Below are 21,911 nucleotides of genomic sequence, written 5' to 3' on the forward strand. Positions count from 1 at the left end.
GGAGAACTTTTCTGGCAGTTTGCCAAACCTTTCTATGTACCTACACAGTATGTAGTCCTAATCCAACCGATGAATAGCTGGAATAGGTGGAATAGGTCTACACTCAGCGTACAGTATAGTATATAGTATTAATGTTCAATTTGGAGGATCTAAGGAGAATGAGTGCAGCTATTTCATGGTGCCTATTTCATGCCTGGATTCAGGTGTTGTTCTTTCTCTCTCTTTCTCTTTCTCTCTTTTTCTCTCTCTTTCCCCTCTCTCTCTCTCTTCTCTCTCTCTCTCTCTCTCTCTCTCTCTCTCTCTCTCTCTCTCTCTCTCTCTCTCTCTCTCTCTCTCTCTCTCTCTCTCTCTCTCTCTCTCTCTCACTCTCTCTCTCTCTCTCTCTCTCTCTCTCTCACTCTCTCTCTCACTCTCTCTCTCTCTCTCTCTCTCTCTCTCTCTCTCTCTATCTATCTATCTATCTATCTCTATCTATCTATCTTTCTTTCCGTGCTGCAGCTTCTTCAAGTGCTGGTGTGTCTTCAGGAGATCGAGCAGTTCACCTCTCCAACCCGTCGCTGCCCAGCCGATATGCGTGGCATGCCCAGTGACCCCATTCCCGTCGTGCTCTGCGGCGATTTCAACAGCACACCGGACCGAAGTCCCATCTCGCTGATCCTCAACGGCTACGTACCACCGACTCACGTGGATATCATGCGGGTATGTGTGTGTGGATACTACTTGTAGCGATTGCTTTGTTACTTATGATGCTAGGCACTAGGCATGCACATGGCCACTGTATTTTGAATGCCTCTTCGAATGCTGCGGCAACACTGATTGCAAATGTGTGTTTGTGAAGTGCTGCTTAGGCGAAGAGTGTATCCACTTTCCCAGTGTAACAGTTGTGTCGAAACAGGTCATCAGTGCTCATCCTGTGTAATACAGCTCACAGCTTGATAATTGTTGACAGAAGGGAGTTGTGGCAGACATGTGGCTTGGTCTGAGCTATGGGGTATGAGTTGACTTGGTCTGAGTCATGGGGGGGGGGGGGGGGGGTATGAGTTGACTTGGTCTGAGTCATGGGGGGGGGGGGGGGGGTATGAGTTGACTTGGTCTGAGTCATGGGGGGGGGGGGGGGGTATGAGTTGACTTGGTCTGAGTCATGGGGGGGGGGGGGGGTATGAGTTGACTTGGTCTGAGTCATGGGGGGGGGGGGGGTATGAGTTGACTTGGTCTGAGTCATGGGGGGGGGGGGGGGGATGAGTTGACTTGGTTTTAAAAAGGGAAAGTTAAGGCAAAAATCAAATTTTCACCAGTTGTGGTCTTCGGGGTGCTGAGTCGAATGGTCTTGGTCCGAGGAAGCTGAGACGCTCCCTTCCTCCTTTATTCCCAATCGAAGGCGCGCACTTCCACCGCAACTGGGTGACTGCGCCCTACTAGATGGGGATTTGTATGCAAAATGTCACTAAAAGCGCCATTTCGTTCTTATAAAACAAGCGGTCACGTGCTCATGCGTACACCATTCACTTGGTCACCGTGCCTGCAGGCTACAACTTTCACACCAAGGTTCAACTCGAGTGACAGGAATGCTGTAAAAGTTGTAGCCTGCAGGCACGGTGACCAAGTGAATGGTGTACGCATGAGCACGTGACCGCTTACTCACCCGTGTTCGATTGGGAATAAGGGCCGAACGCTACATCGCAGCCTTTTCGGACCAAAACCAGTCGACTCAGCGTCCAAAAGTCTACAACATATGGACCAATCGCGGTCATCCGTGCTTTTATAAGAACGAAACGGCGCTTTTAGTGACTTTTTGCATACAAATCCCCATCTAGTAGGGCGCAGTCACCCAGTTTCGGTGGAAGTGCGCGAGTTCGATTGGGATTAAAGGAGGAAGGGAGCATCTCAGCTTCCTCGGACCAAGACCATTCGACTCAGCACCCTGAAGACTACAGCTGGTGAAAATTTGATTTTAGGGTATACAGTCAACTTCGCTAATAACGACTGTGGATATAACGACAATTCGCGAATAACGACATAATTTTCATGCCCAGAGTAAAGTCCCATCCAACTGTGACACATTATAATGAGACTTCGGGTATAACGACACTTCGCGAATAAGGACACTTTTCAGATGCCCCGCCGGCCCGCCGAGTGTTGTTATAAGCCAAGTAACTGTACCTTATTTTCTCTAATACAAGCCCGGAGTTCTTATCCCGGGGTTCTTAGCCCGGGGTTCTTATCCCGGGGTTCTTAGCCCGGGGTTCTTAGCCCGGGGTTCTTAGCCCGGGGTTCTTAGCCCGGGGTTCTTAGCCCGGGGTTCTTAGCCCGGGGTTCTTATCCCGGGGTTCTTATCCCGGGGTTCTTATCCCGGGGTTCTTATCCCGGGGTTCTTAGCCCGGGGTTCTTATTTTTCAGTGACAGCTCTACCCGTGCTACTACTGTAAGACATGTATATATAACGAGGAAGCAAATCTAACGTTTTAACGGATGACATTTCTTCGTTATAATAAGATCCGTTGAGGCCGTACTGCTTCATATATGCTGTGTGTGGTTATGGCAGAATACTGCAAGATCGTTAACATATCGTCTCGTTAACCTATGAATTTTGGACAATCGTTAAATTTGCGACTCGTTATAATAACATGTCTTACAGTATTAGAGACTGGGCTATTATTGGAGACTGGGCTCTTATTTTTTCAATTGTCAACTATAAAGCCAACTCCTGTCTATACAGGCATAAACTGACCATATCAAGACTGATTTTTCAACCCTAAGCTCAGGAATATTGTCAAAACAGATGTTTCACAATAGCATTGGCGCCAGGAAGGAAGCAGTAGACTGAAAACCTTCTTACAAATATGTTCTTGGCATGTTGTACTGCTGTTTTCTATGCAGTCAATATACTTGTTGCATACTCCAATTGTGACCCGCGCTACTGTCAGAGACTGTGCTCTTATTATTTCAAACCACCCTCACCCGGGTCATTATTGGAGACTGGTACAATGTGCAATGAATTCATGACAGCATGTCCTCCGCCTTGTAACATGTTTTGCCAGTCACGGAGGCCTCGACTATCGGAAAAAAACTAGAGCCAACGCAGCCACGGGGCCGAAAGTTCGTACTACACGCTGATTTTGTTCGAATCACGCTTGAAATTAGTTCGTCTTCAAGAAAGTTGTGCCGTACAGGAGTTCGTCGTAAACGAATAATTTTGACTTGATATGATGCCTGGCCAACCAGGATTGGCTCTAGTTCGTACTAATGGAAAGTTTGTCTTATCAGTGTTCGTACTAAGGAAAGTTTGTCTTATCAGTGTTCGTACTAAGGAGGTTTGACTGTACATGTGCATGTATTGCATATACTTTACGTTGTATTATTACGTGTGTGTGTGTGTGTGCGTGTGTGTGTGTATGTGTGCGTGTGCGCGCGTGCGCGTGTGTGTGCGTGTGTGTGTGTGTGTATGTGTGTGCGTGTGTGTGCGTGTGCGCGCGTGCGTGTGTGTGTATGTGTGTGTGTGCGTGTGCGCGCGTGCGTGTGCATGTTGTGTTGTGTTGCGTTCTGTTCTGTTCAGGCGCATGAGCTGAACATGGTGGTCCCATTCGATGAAATTCGACATGGCCTGAATCTGGATTCAACGCATCACTGGGCATGGAGACAAGTTGGAGTATTGATCAACGGGCTTCCTATCTGTGACCAGGTGTACAAGCAGGCGCGGGATGAGAAAGAGCGCCAGCTGAGGTCTAACCAGCGGTATCACCTGGGAATGGAAATTCAGAGGTTGCGTGATGAGGGAGTAATTCCCATGCCTGGTAGCGAGGGGGAAATACCGCCAAACTACAACGAGCCGAAGGCCAGGTATGCCATGGTTTGCTGCAATGTCATCAATCTCAGCTTTCAGCATGAGGCAGCTGCCATGGCAGCAATGGAAGCGGCGCCGCACAGAGTGCCGCCAGCAGCAATGGCAGCAGCAGCAGCAGCCCCTACAGGTGCAGGCGCCCCAACAGCAGTACTACCAGGACCTGTTGGACCTGTTGGACCTGCTGGCTGGGACTTGCCGAGTGGTGCCAATGCCGTCCTACAACCGCAAACCCTTCCCCCCAATACTGCTGCAAGTGCGGGCCAAGCCTCCTGTTCCTCTTTGCTTGCAGGCCATGCTGCAGCCACTACTGCAGCCACTACTGGCACTACTGGCACTACTGGCACTACTGGCACTAGTTCTATTGCTATGCCTAACGGCGGGCATGTCTCCTCGGCTTCTTCAGCCAATGGCCACCACCACACATTCATGCCAGGGACGACGGCAGGTGATGGCAATGCAGCAGCAAGACATGCACCCGCACCCGCTCACGGCCCCCTGGGTGCGACGGCTTCCTTGCAGGCCATGTCAATCACTGCGGCAGCTCAAAGTCGAGGAGTGGCGTCTGCCCAGGCTGCTGAAGAATGCATGCCACTGCCGGCACATCACCAGGTTGGTCCGATGTGTGTGTGTGTGTGTGTGTGTGTGTGTGTGTGTGTGTGTGTGTGTGTGTGTGTGTGCGTGCGCGTGCGCGTGTGTAGGTCAACAATAACCATGACGTATTAAAAGCAATGACTACTTCTAAAAAAGAAAAGAAGTAGTATTAAAGATTCATTGGTTTGATGGAAAGATGCAAAGGCGAAAAGTCTGAAAAATTGACTGTCACCACCAGGACTCGAACCAGGGGCCTTTAAGGCCATCCGTAAATACCGATATTTATTTAGAAACGAAAACTAGTCGTTTCTCTTCAACCCCCCTCCCTCAGAAACGAACACATACGAACGATGCATAGGATCGATATTTTTTCTTTTCTTTTCTGGACGTGCCCACACATACAAACTGTGCATCGATATTTTTCGAGAAACGAACAGGCGCTCAACCCCCTTCCCCCTAAACGACTAGTTTTCGTTTCTAAATAAATATCTATATTTACGGATGGCCCGTAAGTGAATACTTCAAGTACAGTAAAACCTGGTTGAAGCGACCACCCCGCGATGCAAGCAAAAACGGTCGTTAAAGCCGGGTGGTCTTTAGAACCAGGTCCTATACATTCGTGACATATCGGATTGCGTACATACATGTGCGTGATTGTACTCATATTGACGGGTGTGGAGCATAGAATACTTTCTGCAGGCAAAGCACACCTCACTCAAGTGCATGAAGCGCATCCTGCACTGTCACTTGTCACTCAGTCTGTTGACTGCATGTACTTGCTTCACATTTCACTTCAAAGTTCAAGCCTGTTGCTGTCAAACCTGACAGCCAAGATATGTGCAGGTCCAATAATTATGGCACTTGGTACACACAAAGTCGGTCGCTGGTCGCGCAAGCCAGGTGGTCACTGTATCCCGTGCAGTTTCTGTGTAGAACTGTCCGTGCATGGAAAAATGGTCATTAAAGGGAAACTGAACGCCAAAAATAAGTATGGCTTATCCGAAGGAGAATTGGGCACTGATTCCGATGAGCTATGTTTCGAGCCGATCAGAGAAGAGGAACTGTGTCAAATTTCATAAATAACACCTCCCATATTTGGAAATTGGCCTTGATGACGTGCGTACTGCTTAGCTGTCACCATGCTGTGCATGTTCAGCAGTGTAATTGAATGGAAGAAAACAATTACTTTGGTGTTTTGCAGCTCTGTTTCGTTCCCTGACGGTAACCAAATCTAGATGTAGGAATCTGTTGAGCAGGAGAGTGACACATGTCTTCCCGAAGGCTGTCCAGGCTGCAGTGGTGATGAAGAAGACACGATCATCACCCCGAGATCGATCGTAGCGAATTGGAAAACTCATGGTGAATTTGCTTCCACTCCAATGTCGAGGTATGAAGGGTGCTTGTACTGCCTTCCAAAGTGAAGAGGAGATGAACATGGCTTTGCATAGCTGTTGTTCTATGCCAACTTACCTACTCTTGCTGGTACCGTAGTGGCATATTGCAAATTTCGTGGACGAACAACTCTAGTCACTAGTGGCTAGTGAGCAACACTAACAGGTGAGATTTTTCAATTCGACAAAAATTGTTTTTGTTTGAGAACTGACAGTGGCAGTCATTAGACTCAGTAGGTGTCTCTCTGCTGCTTCTTTCCCTTCATTCGTAGGGTTGTGCTTGAATAGTACAAGTGCTTGAAGTAAAATAAAATAAATAGAACATGTGGAACATAAATCTCATCAAGCATCAGTACATGTATTGCGAAGTTCAACTTCAAAGCACATGAAATCACAATGATCACGAAGTTTATGTAATCAGGAGTACACCCTGTGTTCAACGAACACATAAACACATGCTGTATTGCGCACGCACATGTACACATGTGCGTGCAGCCCCACCCCATCCCACAGACACACGCATGCAGCGCGCACATCCATACACATGTGCGTGTACCCCCCCCCCCCCCCCACACACACACATTCCTACCCATACACATGTGCGTCCCCCCCCCCACACACACACGTGTGCACATACAGATACACAAACACACACGCACGAACACACACACACACACAAGATACGTGTAAGTGTACATGGTCTTCCTGGTGCAGATGCTGAGCCAGCACAATGGAAAATACCTCCATCAAGATGCTTGATCAAGTGTTGTGATAATGGCACTGTTTGTTTGTTTTTACAAAGAAGTGTGGGAAAGATTACAATGCATTATACTTGTAATTCATAATTGTTCTTTGCCTTGTACTGTGCAGACCAGAATGCTTCGCTATCAACTCCTGGCTTTCCATCGGCATGGTGTTCAGCTGCAGCGGCATCTGGTCCGGGGAGTTCAAGTTGCTGGATGGCTGCACTGACACAGGATGGGTTTGCGTTGGCAATGCGATACGGCAGTCATCCCACATCACGAGCTACATGTTTATGTAATTTATATTGTCGCTCGTCCAGCAACGTCAAGGCTCTGCATGTAAACACAGGAGAACACCATAATACTACTCAGGGGATAATAATTTTGGATATCAATTTCGTGACAATTATTAGATTCACACAATATTCACAACGTATGCAACACGATGCTGTCTATTGACACTACTTCAAACTGAAGTGCTCACTACTCCTCTCCCGTTTTCATCTCCCTCTACCTTATGAATACTCTGCATTACTGGTTTTGTTTCTACCCTTTCCATTGCTGCCAGCTCCCAGTCTTTTTCAATGCACAGCACCACCTTGACAGTCATTTTTGTGATTTGATGTACACATACGCTGAAGTTCAAATTCGAATTGCATGATCAGATTTTTGTTCCACATTTTCTATTTATTTTTACTTCAAGCACAACCCTACCGATGAAGGGAAAGAAGCAGCAGAGAGACACCTACTGAGTCTAATGACTGCCACTGTCAGTTCTCAAACAAAAACAATTTTTGTCGAATTGAAAAATCTCACCTGTCAGTGTTGCTCACTAGCCACTAGTGACTAGAGTTGTTCGTCCACGAAATTTGCAATATGCCACTACGGTACCAGCAAGAGTAGGTAAGTTGGCATAGAACAACAGCTATGCAAAGCCATGTTCATCTCCTCTTCACTTTGGAAGGCAGTACAAGCACCCTTCATACCTCGACATTGGAGTGGAAGCAAATTCACCATGATTTTTGCAATTCGCTACGATCGATCTCGGGGTGATGATCGTGTCTTCTTCATCACCACTGCAGCCTGGACAGCCTTCGGGAAGACATGTGTCACTCTCCTGCTCAACAGATTCCTACATCTAGATTTGGTTACCGTCAGGGAACGAAACAGAGCTGCAAAACACCAAAGTAATTGTTTTCTTCCATTCAATTACACTGCTGAACATGCACAGCATGGTGACAGCTAAGCAGTACGCACGTCATCAAGGCCAATTTCCAAATATGGGAGGTGTTATTTATGAAATTTGACACAGTTCCTCTTCTCTGATCGGCTCGAGACATAGCTCATCGGAATCAGTGCCCAATTCTCCTTCGGATAAGCCATACTTATTTTTGGCGTTCAGTTTCCCTTTAAAAGCAGGTGGTCGCTAAACCCAGAGGGCGCTTACACCAGGTCTTACTGTAATAATATAAGAAGAAAAGAGGACCAAAGAGCTACAAGTTACGCTATAATATCCACTAACACCACCAGTTACTTTACAATCAGCTCGTGCGATAACATTGCACGACACAAGTAATATAAACAAACTTAGAAAAAGGACACACTTCAGGTTCAACATTTTGAAATTTTCACCAGTATAATTTCAAGGCCTCTCGGCAGGTGAAATACAGGCAAAAGCCAACGAACACCGCCAATGGATCAAGGTCAGTAGAGACTAGAGAGGTCATAAATCAGAGCAAAGAAGAAAAGCTCAAAAGAACAAACGAGAATGTGTGATCTGTACACATAGAAAGAATGACAAAAAGGTGTAAGTGTGCTGAGAAAACCTAGCAACCATGACATGTAGTGGGACAGCAATAGACAACCACTGGGCATGACTAACGACCTACCGTAAGTTGTACCTAGCAGCTTAAGTGTGAAATCTAATTTGCTTCTGTTTGCAAAGGTTAGACTTTCTGTGTGTGTGTGTGTGTATACAGCTTCTAAAACATTCACCACACTTGGCACTGCATACACGTGTTAGTTAGGTTTTCTCATACTTGCACCTTTTGCCATTCTTTCCATGTGTATTGGTCACACATTTTCGTTTGTTCTTTTTAGCTATTCTTCTTTGCTCTATTTTATGACCTCTCTAGCCTCTACTGAACTTGATCCATTGGACTTTGCTTTAGCCTGTATTTCACCTGGCGAGAAGGCTTACGAGTACTCTAATTTCAGAAATTTTAGGTGCTCACTATTTTCGGTATGAGGGCAAGAGGCCACGTTGGGTGAACAGAAAAGTTCGGTACCGAGAAGCAGTTCCGTATTGGACTATGTGTGTTAGTGTTTGTTCGGTGTATTGAAATTTTAGGTATGAAACAGAGGCACTGAAAGTATCAAATATAAAAGTACACCGAAAATTTGTGAAATTACGGCATACTTGCCAGCTCCGGTGGCGGCCCAGGCCAGTATAAAAAGAACTTGATTTTGTATTGCTGTCATTCTACTGACCTGTCTACTGTACACATGTATTTTGATTCTCTCCTGCAGGCCACGTTGCCATCACGTCATCTGTCACTGGACCTAGACGACCGCAACAGCAGCAGCAGCAGCAGCAACGCTCTAGTGTTCTCTCGCAATGGCAGACAGCCACCAAGTCTGAACCTGGACTCTACGCGTACCAGATCAGCTGTCGCTGGCAGTGCTGAGCACTCAGCTGCGGGTGGCACGGCGGCGGCGGCGCAATCACCAGTTGCACCTGGTAATCCCTGCTTGGCCACCACTAACTACACGCACAACTTCTCTGGTACCCTGGACTACATCATCCCGTCAGTGGATCGTGGGCTGGAGATCATACAGGCACTCGGTGGCCAACCGGTGTCTGTTCTCTCCGAGGATACTGCTCTGCCCAGTGTACGCTTTCCCTCCGATCACCTGCCTGTCGTAGCCAGGTTGCGCTTCAAGTAGTACTGTTGTCGTGAGTACTAGCGCTAGCAGCACTGTGTGTCACTGTGTGTGTGTGTCACTGTGTGTGCGTTGCACTGTGTGTGTGTCACTGTGTGTGCGTTGCACTGTGTGTCACTGTGCGTGTCACTGTGTTAGCACTGTGGTCTGTATGCTGCCGCTGGGCAAATTTGCTAACTTACATCATACATGTTGTGGAGGAGGAAACAGATGTGCGTGCACACAGGCACGTCCAACGTTTCACACGCACACTTTGCATGCACACCCACCCACATGCACATGTGCACACACACACACACACACACACACACACACACACACACACACACACACACACACACGCGCGCGCGCGCGCGCGCAAACAGTTCCTTTTCCATGTAAAGCCTTCATCAGCCTTCACTTTTGCTTTTTTTTTAGGATGCACTGTCTGATCTGTGGACATGCTAGGTAGTTTTATTTGACATTGCACTCACTTCACTTAGGGACTTAGGTTAGTTGTAAGAATGCAAGTACCTAATCGGATATTTTGTGGTGTTTAACCATATCCCACCAAATCAAGACCAACTCCCAGTTCACTGCCCGAGGGCTATGCCCTTCCAGAGTTCTGTCCAGAGGATTCCTAATTTCCACCATACCAGTGTTCCAAGTTGGTGGTGTTGTTGTTGTTGTTGTTGTTGTTGTTGTTGTTGTTGTTGTTGTTGTTGTCATCGTTGTTGTCGTCGTTGGTGCTGTTTTCTTTCTGCTGTTGTTGTCGTTTACGCTGGCAGTGGTGCATAATGTTCTTTTCATTCATGACAATCTCAACAAGTTCCTCTACGTCTGATTCCATCCACTTCCCTTTTCACATCATCTTGGACTTTCTATGCAGGTTGGCACCCAGAGTGGTGGCATCAGCAATAGCTAGCAATTACCAAATTACCAGCCTGTTTCGTTGTCTTGTGAAAGCATTCTTCTAATTATTTTTCAATACCAATACCCAGGCCAGCGTGCCCCATTTCTCATTTTTGTACGCCGCTGTAAGATTGTTTTTGTACTCTTGCAGGCGGCGGCACTCTTATTGCAGGATCTACACTTGTCTAGCTGTGTTTGGTGAAAACCCTTTGTTTCGTTTACATTGTCAATATCGTTTATAATGTTTCTGATCCACCTGTACGTGACGGCATCATCTTTACTGGAGAGCACTGTTTTATCGCCTAGGTGCTCTTTTTCTTCTCTGCAGCACCCCACACACTAGCATCCGTTTCTTTCCAACTACATGTAGCTGTCATTGGTAGCGTGCCCATTTGACAGCAAAGTGGGTTGTAACTACCGCTGTGTACTTCACTCTCACGATCTCACTGGCATATTATTATTTCACTGCAGGTTGCTAGCCGCTTTCGTTTTTCGCTTTTTGTTGTCAAGAGCGTAACCATTTGGGTACGTTGACACTTCACTTCATTAAACGCCGCACTATGCCACCGTTCACTTACAAGTAACTTATCATTCCTTTTGAATGTACACTACAAGTACTTGTTTTTTGTTTCTAAAAAACTGCTTTCTGATGTGTGTGTGTGCGTGTGTGTGTGTGTGTTTGGTTGATGGTATGTCTGTTGGCTCTGGGTTCCCAGTACTCAGTAGCCGAGGCTGGTTGGTGAAGTAAAACACGTGTTTGGTTGATGGTATGTCTGTTGGCTCTGGGTTCCCAGTACTCAGTAGCCGAGGCTGGTTGGTGAAGTAAATCCAATTTCACTTCAAGGTACCAGTGCATCTAGTGTCTGTTTTGTCAAAGCAGCGTGCTGTCTATACTGGTTACCCCAGCAAGTGTAGGGTGTGCATAGGTAACTGTCTTGGCTGTTTTATGCCGATGTACTCCGTGTGTTGTAGACCAGGTGTGCATTGGTGGTCGATTCACATGGCTTCGCCAGTTGTGTGGATTAGACAGTTATCTGGCGCAAGTCTTGTTCTGTCTCATTTAGATCTTGTTCGCTATCGTTGCTATAAGGGGCCGTCCGTAAATATTTGGGCTCAAACGGTCACGGTTTTACCCCTAACGGTTAACTGCTAAGCTGACGGTCGGTTTAACGGTTACCGTATATTCTCTATTATAAGCGCCGTGCTTATATTTTTTCAACACCCCTCTACCCCGTGCTTATATTGGAGACCGCGCTTATATTGGAGACCGTGCTTATATTTTTTCAACCTATGCATCCATACAGAGCGAGAAGAAATACATGCTAGATATCATGCATGCAGCATTGATTTCCACCAAGACCGTGCTAATAATAGAGACTGTGCTTATAATGTTTCGAAAGGTGCTCACAGTGTGCTAGTATTGGAGACCGTGCTAGTAATGGAGACCTGTGCTTATAATAGAGAATATACGGTATAACCTATAAGCCACGGCAATCCTGCTGACTCTTTTTTAACCGTATATTTGACTATACTCATTCAAAAAATGTACCCTATTCAGTACAACGCACACATGTACATTCTCTTGCATGCTCATTCATACATACTGTCACACCAAGAGACCAGATATCTAGATATGACCGAGTTGACAGCCCAGAAATTGCGTACGCGTGCGACAGCCTGCGAAAGTGCATACTTTGCAACGACCTGATAGTTGAAGAATTGACTGAAAAGTTACTGCGTAACCGTTGTCTTTATCGGTTAACCATTAATATCTTTGTAACCGGTCTGCAACCGGTTAATCGGACTAACCGTTTGAGCCCTAGTAAATATCGATATTTTTTCAAGACTATTTTGTTCATTTCTTCCCAGACCCCCCCCCCCCCCCCAAAACGAGCATACACATGTTTATGCAGAGGATCGATACTTTTGTAACGAAGTGCAATCTCCTCATGAAGCGTGATCAGCTGCAACTCCAAATTCACCATACACCTAGGTTTACGTTGCCACGGTCGCACAACCTTGCAGTGGCTATGTTCGTGTGTTCACGACGTTGACTTTCACTGTGTGTAGGTCATAAACTACATGTTTGCACAGTGCCCGTCCATAGATAAGAGTTCGATATTTTTTTCACAAAGACAAGACGAACAGGGCCCAACCCCCCCTATACGAACGAATATCTTCTCTAAAAAAATATCGATATTTGTCAGTGCCTAAGAGAAAATCCGTGGGTGCACATCTAGTGCATTCGCAGATGTACGTGCTTCTCTTGCCACGGGCGTATGCATGGTACATGGTGTGTTTGTGTGTGTGTGTGTTTGTGTGTGTGTGTGTGTGTGTGTGTGTGTGTGTGTGTGTGTGTGTGTGTGTGTTTGTGTGTTTGTGTTTGTGTGTGTATGTAACTAATTTACAGTGACAGTGGTGTTTTACACAGACCCATAAATGAACTCAAAATGTTGCCAGCAGCCTGCTGCTGGTGGGTGGTGCAAGGGAAGGGGGGGGGGGGTATGCTGACACTAGCTGCATGCAAGGGAGGGGAGGGGTGCGCTGACACTAGCTGCATGCAAGGGAGGGGAGGGGGTACGCTGACACCTGTCCCCTGCCGGGGACACCATTCCAAGGATGCAAGATTGTCTGCACTTTTGGTGATGGTGATTTCTTCGAAATGCGCGATATCCGCAAAAAATGTCACCATTCTTGAAGTTGTGCTGCATGAAAACATCGAAAGTGCACGGGCATCAAACGGAGCGAGTTCTTGTCACGCCCGGGTCTGAACATACTTAAATATTAGTAGCATGAACCTTGCTTGAGGATGTGGATGATATTTGTTAAGCGTTTATGATGTAAATCTCCTTTTGACTCTCCCAACAGTCAATCCATGGTACAGTTGTTCACACATTACTCTGCATCATAGGGCTTGAAAGTGATGACGTCAAAAACGGCCTGGGAGTAGTAAATTGACATCAGATTTCTATTTTGGATCCACTAAGGTGTGACTTTGCTATTGCCTCAGTATGTGGGTGCATAGCAACCCACTCATGTCGTATGCAGGTGCAACTTTTACTTCGCCACCAGTTGTCACCCCGCCCCCACTAGCCAAATCAGTCAGTTTCACTGGCAACATCACCTTGCTGTGAGTGAGACCGCTTGAAATGTGCTTGGATCCATACAAAAACTGGATCCAGGTGGATCCAGTTTTCGAATTTTTCAAATTGTTGCTATGCCATTGCTATGGAGTGACGTAGCACTTTCAAGCCCTATTGTATCACCATGGTACAGTTGTTCACACATTACTCTGCATCACAATCATTGTATCACCATGGTACCACAGCACTACTGCCGCCGGCTTGGTACATGTGTAGGTATTACTAGGCAAAGGCTCAGAACAAAAATAACCCCATTATCGGCAAGGGTTCTGTACTACTGGTGCTACTGATGTTGCCATGTCTCAGTGTTCAAGTAAGTAATTATCTTATACTAGGCTCTTGCCCGGTATATGCAAGACATGGCCAGTGACTGCTGTGCCATGGGGAAACAGCATATTACTAGAAGTATGTACAGGCGCTGACGATGATGTGCCATTCAAGCAGCAAGCAGTGCACATCAAGTGCTCATCAAGACCAGGCAAGCAAAGACAACAGTCACCGTTTTCCACGTAGGTAAACCATCAAAACCAACAAAGTGTCAACTGTCAACTTACTACTGTCTTCAATCTCAGTCGCTGCTGTACAGCAGATGATCAAGTGCAACAGCAGTTCTTTGCCACTTGTAGCTCTTAGCGCAGCTTTCCTGTCACTCTGCTCCTGGCTGATATCACAGGCGGCAACTTCATGGGACTATCTGATTTTGTCGTTGGATTTCCTTTGCTGAGAGCCTGTTTGACTACTACAGCAGGCTGTTGTGGCCTGTGAGAGCTCTGTGACATACCAGGGTGTGGCCTGTGAGAGCTCTGTGACATACCAGGGTGTGGCCTGTGAGAGCTCTGTGGCAAACCAGGGTTTTTCGGGTGTTTCCGTCCAGTCCTTTGGTGCATCTCATCATCACGCTGTTTGGACATGTCCGCGACCATTTGCTCGGATTCTTCACGGATGCGCTGGAATTGTTTCTCAATCTGTGATATACACACACACACACACACACACACACACACACACACACACACACACATACACATAATGCACGGGTCCCCATAACACTGATACACTGTTCAGAAGCACACACCAAATACGCACGCAGTGTATACAGTACTGTGTTTGCATGCATTCACCGTCTGACTCATTCCAGCCCGTGCAAAGCCGCACACCAACGGAACATGGGGGCATGCTTACCCGTTTGAAGAGTCTCTGTCCTTCCTTGCTCATTGTTCCACCTTCCTTCACAGCAGCAGCTGCAGTATGAGCAGACACACAACAGTGCAACACACACAAGTGTGGACTACATATGGCAAACTGCACTAAAGCGTTCCTAGATGATCCCGTCAACTTTGCGCCGCTTTGCAGCCAGAGGGTACGTGTGGAAAGGTGTATCACGTGACTGCAGGCCTGTAACACTGGAGCAGGGATAATGGCTCCTAACTTCTATTGTGTATTAGTAATACTTGGTGTGGGCATACACATAATGAGTATAGGAGATGACGCACCACAATCCTAGCCCATGTGCTATGCCGTGACGACAGGCATTGCAAGCACGGCACACTGCATGCTGCAGACACAATGGCCATACTGCACACTGCTGCAGACACAATGGCCATACTGCACACTGCTGCAGACACAATGGCCATACTGCACACTGCTGCAGACACAATGGCCATACTGCACACTGCTGCAGACACAATGGCCATACTGCACACTGCTGCAGACACAATGGCCATACTGCACACTGCTGCAGACACAATGGCCATACTGCACACTGCTGCAGACACAATGGCCATACTGCACACTGCTGCAGACACAATGGCCATACTGCAGACACAATGGCCATACTGCACACTGCTGCAGACACAATGGCCATACTGCACACTGCTGCAGACACAATGGCCATACTGCACACTGCTGCAGACACAATGGCCATACTGCACACTGCTGCAGACACAATGGCCATACTGCACACTGCTGCAGACACAATGGCCATACTGCACACTGCTGCAGACACAGTGCCCGTATTCCCAAGCTACACAACATGCCCAGACACTCACATACACAGCAATTTACAAGACGTCTAACCAATCTCATTTCCTTCGGATACGTATAGGATATACCCTGAGCTGGAGTGTATATGGAAAATATACACCAAATACAAACCGAGGCCAAAGGCCGAGGATATACACCAAATACAAACCGAGGCCGAAGGCCGAGGTTTGTTTGATGGTGTATATTTATTGTTTCTAGAAAATACAGTGAATATACACTGGTCGAGGCTCTGTGTGATGAATGGGGGTGTATATTAAGGTAGGTATAAGTATAGATTATAGACCGGTTAGGAGGTCTATACAGGATATATAGACCGAGTAAAAGACCTCGGGGGACCTCGGTCTTTTACTCGGTCTATATATCCTGTATAGACCAACTATGAGGTCTATAATCTATTTATCGTGTTCTCCACGCAATAGTTTCTCTTCATATACGATATATCCTTGAAATTTTAGTATTATACTAGAGCCCATACCGCATTGTACGGCATTGCAGGATCAAGGTCATTGTTTAAACTAGGTTCAGCATCGGTAGCACAGTAGCTGGGTGGTAAGGAAGAGTGACTGAGATTCACATGGTTGTGGTTTCAAATCCCATCTTGTGTATTTCTGCTTTCTTCAAAAATTTCTTTTTCTAAGTTGGAGAGAAAATTTCTAAGTCCAAGAAATTAAAGGAGTCAAATATAAGTAGTCAAATTTAGAAAAGCGATCCTGTCAGCTTTTCTATTATTGTGTTCACATGGCGCTACCTAACGACACCGCTATTCAGACACGTTGTCTACGTAGCTACGTAAGTTTCTACGTAAGATGCTCGGTACCTGGTCCTGGACCAGGGAGCTACTCCATGGCTCCTACCATCGCGCGGCCGGCTGGCCGCATGCGTGTGCATTGCAGACTTTTTTGTTGTTGCCTTTTCGGATGTGCATGCACGAGGAACTTCCTTCTTTGGAACTGCTTCTTGCATGAGCTGTTTCGGATATTTCGTCTCCTGGCCTGCCTTATTTCGTTTCTGCGCTGCTGAGACCTCCTTTCGCGGAATATTACTCAATGACAGGTGAGTTGACCAGTTCCCTTTGATTCATTTGCTTGTGTTGACTCTTTCATTTACGAAAAGTGTGCTGATTTTGGGCGGAATGCAATTAATAATGGAAAAGCTGACAGGATCTCCTTTCTAAATTTTGCTTTTCCGCTGCCGAGGCCTCCTTTTACGGAATACTCAATGACAGGTAATCTCTGAGTTGACCAGTTTCCTTCGATTCATTTGCTTATGCTCACCCTTTCATTTACGGAAACGTGTGCTGATTTTATTCGGATTTAGATCCATTTTTATCTCTTTGCCCTTGCCTACAGTGTGCGAAGAACGGGAGTTCACCTTCTTGACGGTAAGGCTTATGTTAGATGTGTTGTCGAAATACTCATATTCATTGCACATTAGTACGTTACAAGTAAGGCACTGGTCAGTGGCATACTATCGTTGGCAGTTCCCAATCTGGAGGGAAAGGTTCAAGGACTCATCGACCGAGTTTGCCAAATAAATTCGCATATCAGGGAAAATCTCCATTGTGGAGAAGTTCAGTAACTTGTTTGCTTCATACGAAACAAGCCAATGGGTGCAGTCTCGTCTCGTGAAAATCTCGTACTTGTATGATTGGATTTGTTCACGCGAGTCTGGGCTGTTTGATTTGTGAGTACCGCCGAGATTGCACTGCCCCAAATAAAGTTTCGTGCCGCCAAAGCAAGAATTACGATCTGCAATCTGTTTGTAGTACCTGTAGTACCTGCAAGAATGTGCAGTACATGTATCGTACTTTCTCTGTTGCTGTTTCAGTTGCTGACATGTTGCTAAAGAAAGGTTCAGTAGAGAGGTTCTGCAAAACGAAAATTCGAACGAAGTTTCGCGACAGTCCTTGCGAAAGTGTGTACGAATTTTTGCACGAACTTTGCGTCCTGCACATTTTCGTGGTTTGCGCGGGCCAAGTGCACGTACGCCATGACCCGATCTCACGAAATTTCCTACAACAGTTCATTTCGCGTTCCCTGCAAGTTTCGCGTCCAAAGTTGCGAAAGTTCGTGCGAAGTTTCGCACTTCATGATGTAGAGCGAAAGTTTGTACGCATTTTCGTTTTGCAGAACCTCTCTAGTGACTCTTTTGTTTCATACGAGACGAGTCACTGAGTCGGTGTGGCTTAGAATCTTTCGCTGTAGAAGAAATCTATTCGTATGTCTATTGGAGAAATAATTGTATTCACTGGTTATAAAATAGGTTAAGACAAACCCACAGAATAAATACCATCTGTCCCTTGGTGTTCGTCCTAAAGAGGTTCGACTGGATATCATTCATACTCACCAAAAGATGTGTAAGATTTTATTATCACGGAGTGCCTTGTTTATCTCTCAGTATCAGTACCTCCAACCATAGCCTTGACCTCTTTATCCTCAGGATCAGTGTAGTTGTTGGAACGAGGGGTCGGACTCAGCAATGTATTTGTTTACATTTTAATACATGTTTATTGTTCCTCCTTTGCTGTGTTGTTTTAGAAAATCGTGGACTAACAGTTTGAAGTCATTGAACTACTTCCAAAACTTGTATCGACATCAACAGGATTACGATTTCAGTGCAATATGATGCTGGATGACCTTATCACGATAACCCATGATTATAAACCATTATAAACACAAAATCAACAAAAACATCTGCGACACGCACCTGGGGCATGGCTACATTTCTCAAATAAATCTGATAGAGGGTGGGGAAATCTGAAATATCTGAAAGGCAAGACAAATTTATGACAAGAGTCATGATATTCTGCAACAGCAACATGCACAGAATGACCTGTGTATAAAAAAAGTATAACCACCACTACTCACATGTTATTATTATTTATTTTACTAGGGTGTTTCCCACAGACCTATGGTCTTCTTAAGGGAGCCCCTAGAAAGGTTAAGCATGAACGAACAAATGGGCGATAATCTGTTCCCCCGCAAAAGAACATGCATTATGCTATTGCCATTTTCTGCAAGAAAAGGCTTGCACATCAATGCGTATAATACGGTATTGATTTGATCAAGAGTACATAAACCTCTTGATATGATGTGAAGGCCATCATTTACATATTGATATACATTCCATTGATTGGTGACAGAAAAAAACAAAAGAAATTATAGCAATAAAAACTGCTTTATGGCAGTTTTCTAAAAAAAGTTATTGTGTTCTAGTCCATGGACCCCGTCTAAAAAGTAAGAAATTACCGAAATGTGATAGCTGAAAATTACAATTTCACACAAAACCTCACAATAATCACACACATAATTAAAAGCTACATGTAGAAGACCTTTTCCACTCGTGATCCTCTTTCCTATGCATGCATGTTGCCAATTGTTGGTGCAGTACAAGTTAAAGTTGAAAGCAGCATTTCAAGTGTTGTGATTATTGTGAGGTTTTGTGTGAAATTGTAATTTTCAGCTATCACATTTCGGTAATTTCTTACTTTTTAGACGGGGTCCATGGACTAGAACACAATAACTTTTTTTAGAAAACTGCCATAAAGCAGTTTTTATTGCTATAATACATGTATATTGTGTATTTGACTAAGCAGTCAAATACGCGATATATTTGACCGCTTAGGTATCAGGGAAATTAGTGGGGTCAAATACTAAGAAGGCGATAAAGTAGATTATCACTCTCTTATTATTGACCCCCACAGAAACTTGTGATCTCTAAGCGGTCAAATATCAGCATATATTGACCGCTTATATTGACCACTTATTATTGACCACTTTAAAAAAAAAATAGCCCGAGGACTTAGAACTTTTTCCTCAACTTAGAAAAAAATCAGAACTGAAAGAAGAAAAATCTGAAGCCAAATGCTGGGATTTGAACCCAAACTGTCAGATTCTCAGTCAAAGAACTTGGGGAACATACTACAAGAGACAACTGAAAACTTCGGTTTACACAGAAGTAATGTCCAATGTAAACGGCATACGTACATACTATTATACTATTACAATAGTATTCCTTTCTTCCTATAGCGAAGCAAAAACAGTTTTAGGTATGCTATGTCGTGATAAATCTATTATTGCCCTCATAATCGGTCAATATATGAAATATAGACCTCGTAAAAGACCTCGGGGGACCTCGGTCTTTTACTCGTTCTATATTTCATATATTGACCTCTTTAATCGTGCAATAATAGATACATATACAGTAGCACCACTTGAAGACCTATTCATAAAGGGCTTGTAGGTGGGTACTCAGGAGCTTCCAGTCACTCACCTAAGGGCTTCTCTGACACTGTTGGTCTGTCTCGGATGGAGTCTAATATTCCAGTCATGATCTCTCCAGGCTGTTGCGCAACCTGCCTCTGCTCTGGCAAGCCAAGCTAAAGCAGACAAGAGAAAAGAAAGCAGATCTGTCTGTTTTGCTCATACAAAGGCTATGCCGTAAAGAAGCCAATAGCCATGATAACATGATTCAAGTCGTGCCTTGGCAGTCGGAGGAAAGATGGTGAGTTCCAGTGCTCAGAGCAGTCACGTTCTTCACATATTGCCAGCAAACTGTCACACATCTTAGCAAGTACTGGTAGTCACAGAGACAAGTACTGGTAGTCACAGAGACGCATGCCTGGTGTGTGTGTGGGGGGGGGGGGCATATGCTGTCACCAATATTCACGCAATACTGGGGATAGCTAGGCTTGCGTGGCTTGCGTGCCATCCTGCCGGTGGGACATAAGGAGCCGCTCTACAAAAGTGCTTTCGGTTGAGAATTTTCTCAAAACAAATTGTTGAGACGAGGTCAAGCGGCTTTGTAAGACAAAGTAATGGCACACAATCCAAGATTATGCCCTGTGTACAAACAATCTCTTCGAGGAGACAATAATTTCAATAGACCCATGAATAAAATGAAGGCCGCAGACATCACACAACTATGTTACTTGTTCGACATGTATGTGTATTTTATAACAATAATTTACGGTATCCGCAGTCGTTATTAGCGAAGTTGACTGTATAACCGTAGTGAAACATGTTCTTTTTGTTTGCATAAACCAGGCTTATGCACACGATTACAAACAGCTTCAAGGACTTTCAGCTGGTTGCTTGCTAGCCTTCCTACATTGTTTCATTGCATTTTTTTAGCAACCCTAATGTGCCACTGCTGTACCACTGCTTGATTATATAACTGTAGTTCCGTAAGTATGATTTACTGCACGAGTACAAACGAGTACAAGGGCAATACCGGCTGATACATGACCGAACGGCGCCAGCCGTGAGGTCATGTATCAAGCCGATATTGCCCGTGTACGAGTGCGTACAGTAAATCATTTATTGCATGCTTGAGCCAAACATTCCAGAAAATGGAGAGAAACCTTTCCGACTTTCTCAGTCTCCCGACACACTTGTTCAGTGGTAAACGTCGTTTGTGGTTTTGAAATTCTCTATTTCTTTACGATATCGATGGTGTTGTTGTTCGTGATTGAGCACTGCGTGTAGGAACAGGAACTGAAACTGGGTTGGGCTCCACAACTTCGTCTTGAACGCATTCAGTTCGTCAAGTAGTTCGTAGGCTGCTCATCAACGCATCGATATCGATGTCAAGGTTGCATTCACCTGCTGAGGCGGCTGGTTCAGGTGGCTGGAACAAGTAAGTTATTGTCAGCTCAGTTACATGCGCGCGTGTGGTCTGTCATTCTCGTGCTTTGTAGTTTGTAGTCAGATCAAGTTGCTGTTTTGTGTTTCAAATTTGAAACTCCGAACAGTAGAAACTTGATCTGATCACGAACCACAAAGTACAAGAATGACAGTCCGCATGCGCGTACATGTAACTGAGCGGGCAATACCGAGAAATACAGACCGTTGAGCAAGAGCGCTCATTGGCTGTAGTACAGGCAACCCTCACGTGACATGCAATAAATTCCACTAATGATCGGGACAAAAAATCGATTCCGAGTGGATTATAATAATTATTGTTATAAAATACACATACATATCGAACAAGTAACTTAGTTGTGTGGTGTCTGCGGCCTTCATTTTATTCAAGGATCTATTAAAACTATGTCCAGACATTTCACATGTGCAATAACTAGTCACAATGACCGTACACGCTCCGGTCAGAGCGCTAGCAACTACATGTATGTCCAAGGTGAACTTTGACCATGACACATCGATTGGGGCGAGGACTTACTGTCGTTCTGAGCAGAGTTGCCATGGCAGTGAAGTGCAACATCCCATACTCCACTTCCGTGGTTGCCATGCGGTGTTGCCATGGTATTTCGTAATATGCCTTGTATGATCACGTCTTAGATTCGTGGACTTCTTCATTAGCCCCCTTG

The 21,911-nt window shown here is 45.4% G+C and overlaps 2 protein-coding genes across 2 annotated transcripts in view; one reads left to right on the plus strand and one right to left on the minus strand.

Moving 5' to 3' along the window:
• Positions 1 to 10,353, plus strand: part of LOC135822425 (uncharacterized) — a 32,952-nt gene extending 22,599 nt beyond the window's left edge. Inside the window, exons 10-12 of the mRNA XM_065335196.1 lie at positions 499 to 699; positions 3,554 to 4,450; positions 9,096 to 10,353. Of these exons, the coding sequence (XP_065191268.1) occupies positions 499 to 699; positions 3,554 to 4,450; positions 9,096 to 9,512 (1,515 nt within the window). The 3' untranslated portion in view covers positions 9,513 to 10,353. The remainder of the gene's footprint in view (positions 1 to 498; positions 700 to 3,553; positions 4,451 to 9,095) is intronic.
• A 3,687-nt stretch (positions 10,354 to 14,040) lies between these two features.
• LOC135822435 (uncharacterized) overlaps positions 14,041 to 21,911 on the minus strand; it is a 29,451-nt gene continuing 21,580 nt past the window's right edge. Inside the window, exons 15-17 of the mRNA XM_065335206.1 lie at positions 19,859 to 19,964; positions 14,726 to 14,784; positions 14,041 to 14,508 (exon numbers count right to left, since the gene is read on the minus strand). Coding sequence (XP_065191278.1) covers positions 14,173 to 14,508; positions 14,726 to 14,784; positions 19,859 to 19,964 — 501 coding nt within the window. The 3' untranslated portion in view covers positions 14,041 to 14,172. The remainder of the gene's footprint in view (positions 14,509 to 14,725; positions 14,785 to 19,858; positions 19,965 to 21,911) is intronic.

The sequence above is a fragment of the Sycon ciliatum genome, chromosome 1, assembly GCF_964019385.1.
Source record: "Sycon ciliatum chromosome 1, ocSycCili1.1, whole genome shotgun sequence".
NCBI lineage: Eukaryota > Metazoa > Porifera > Calcarea > Leucosolenida > Sycettidae > Sycon > Sycon ciliatum.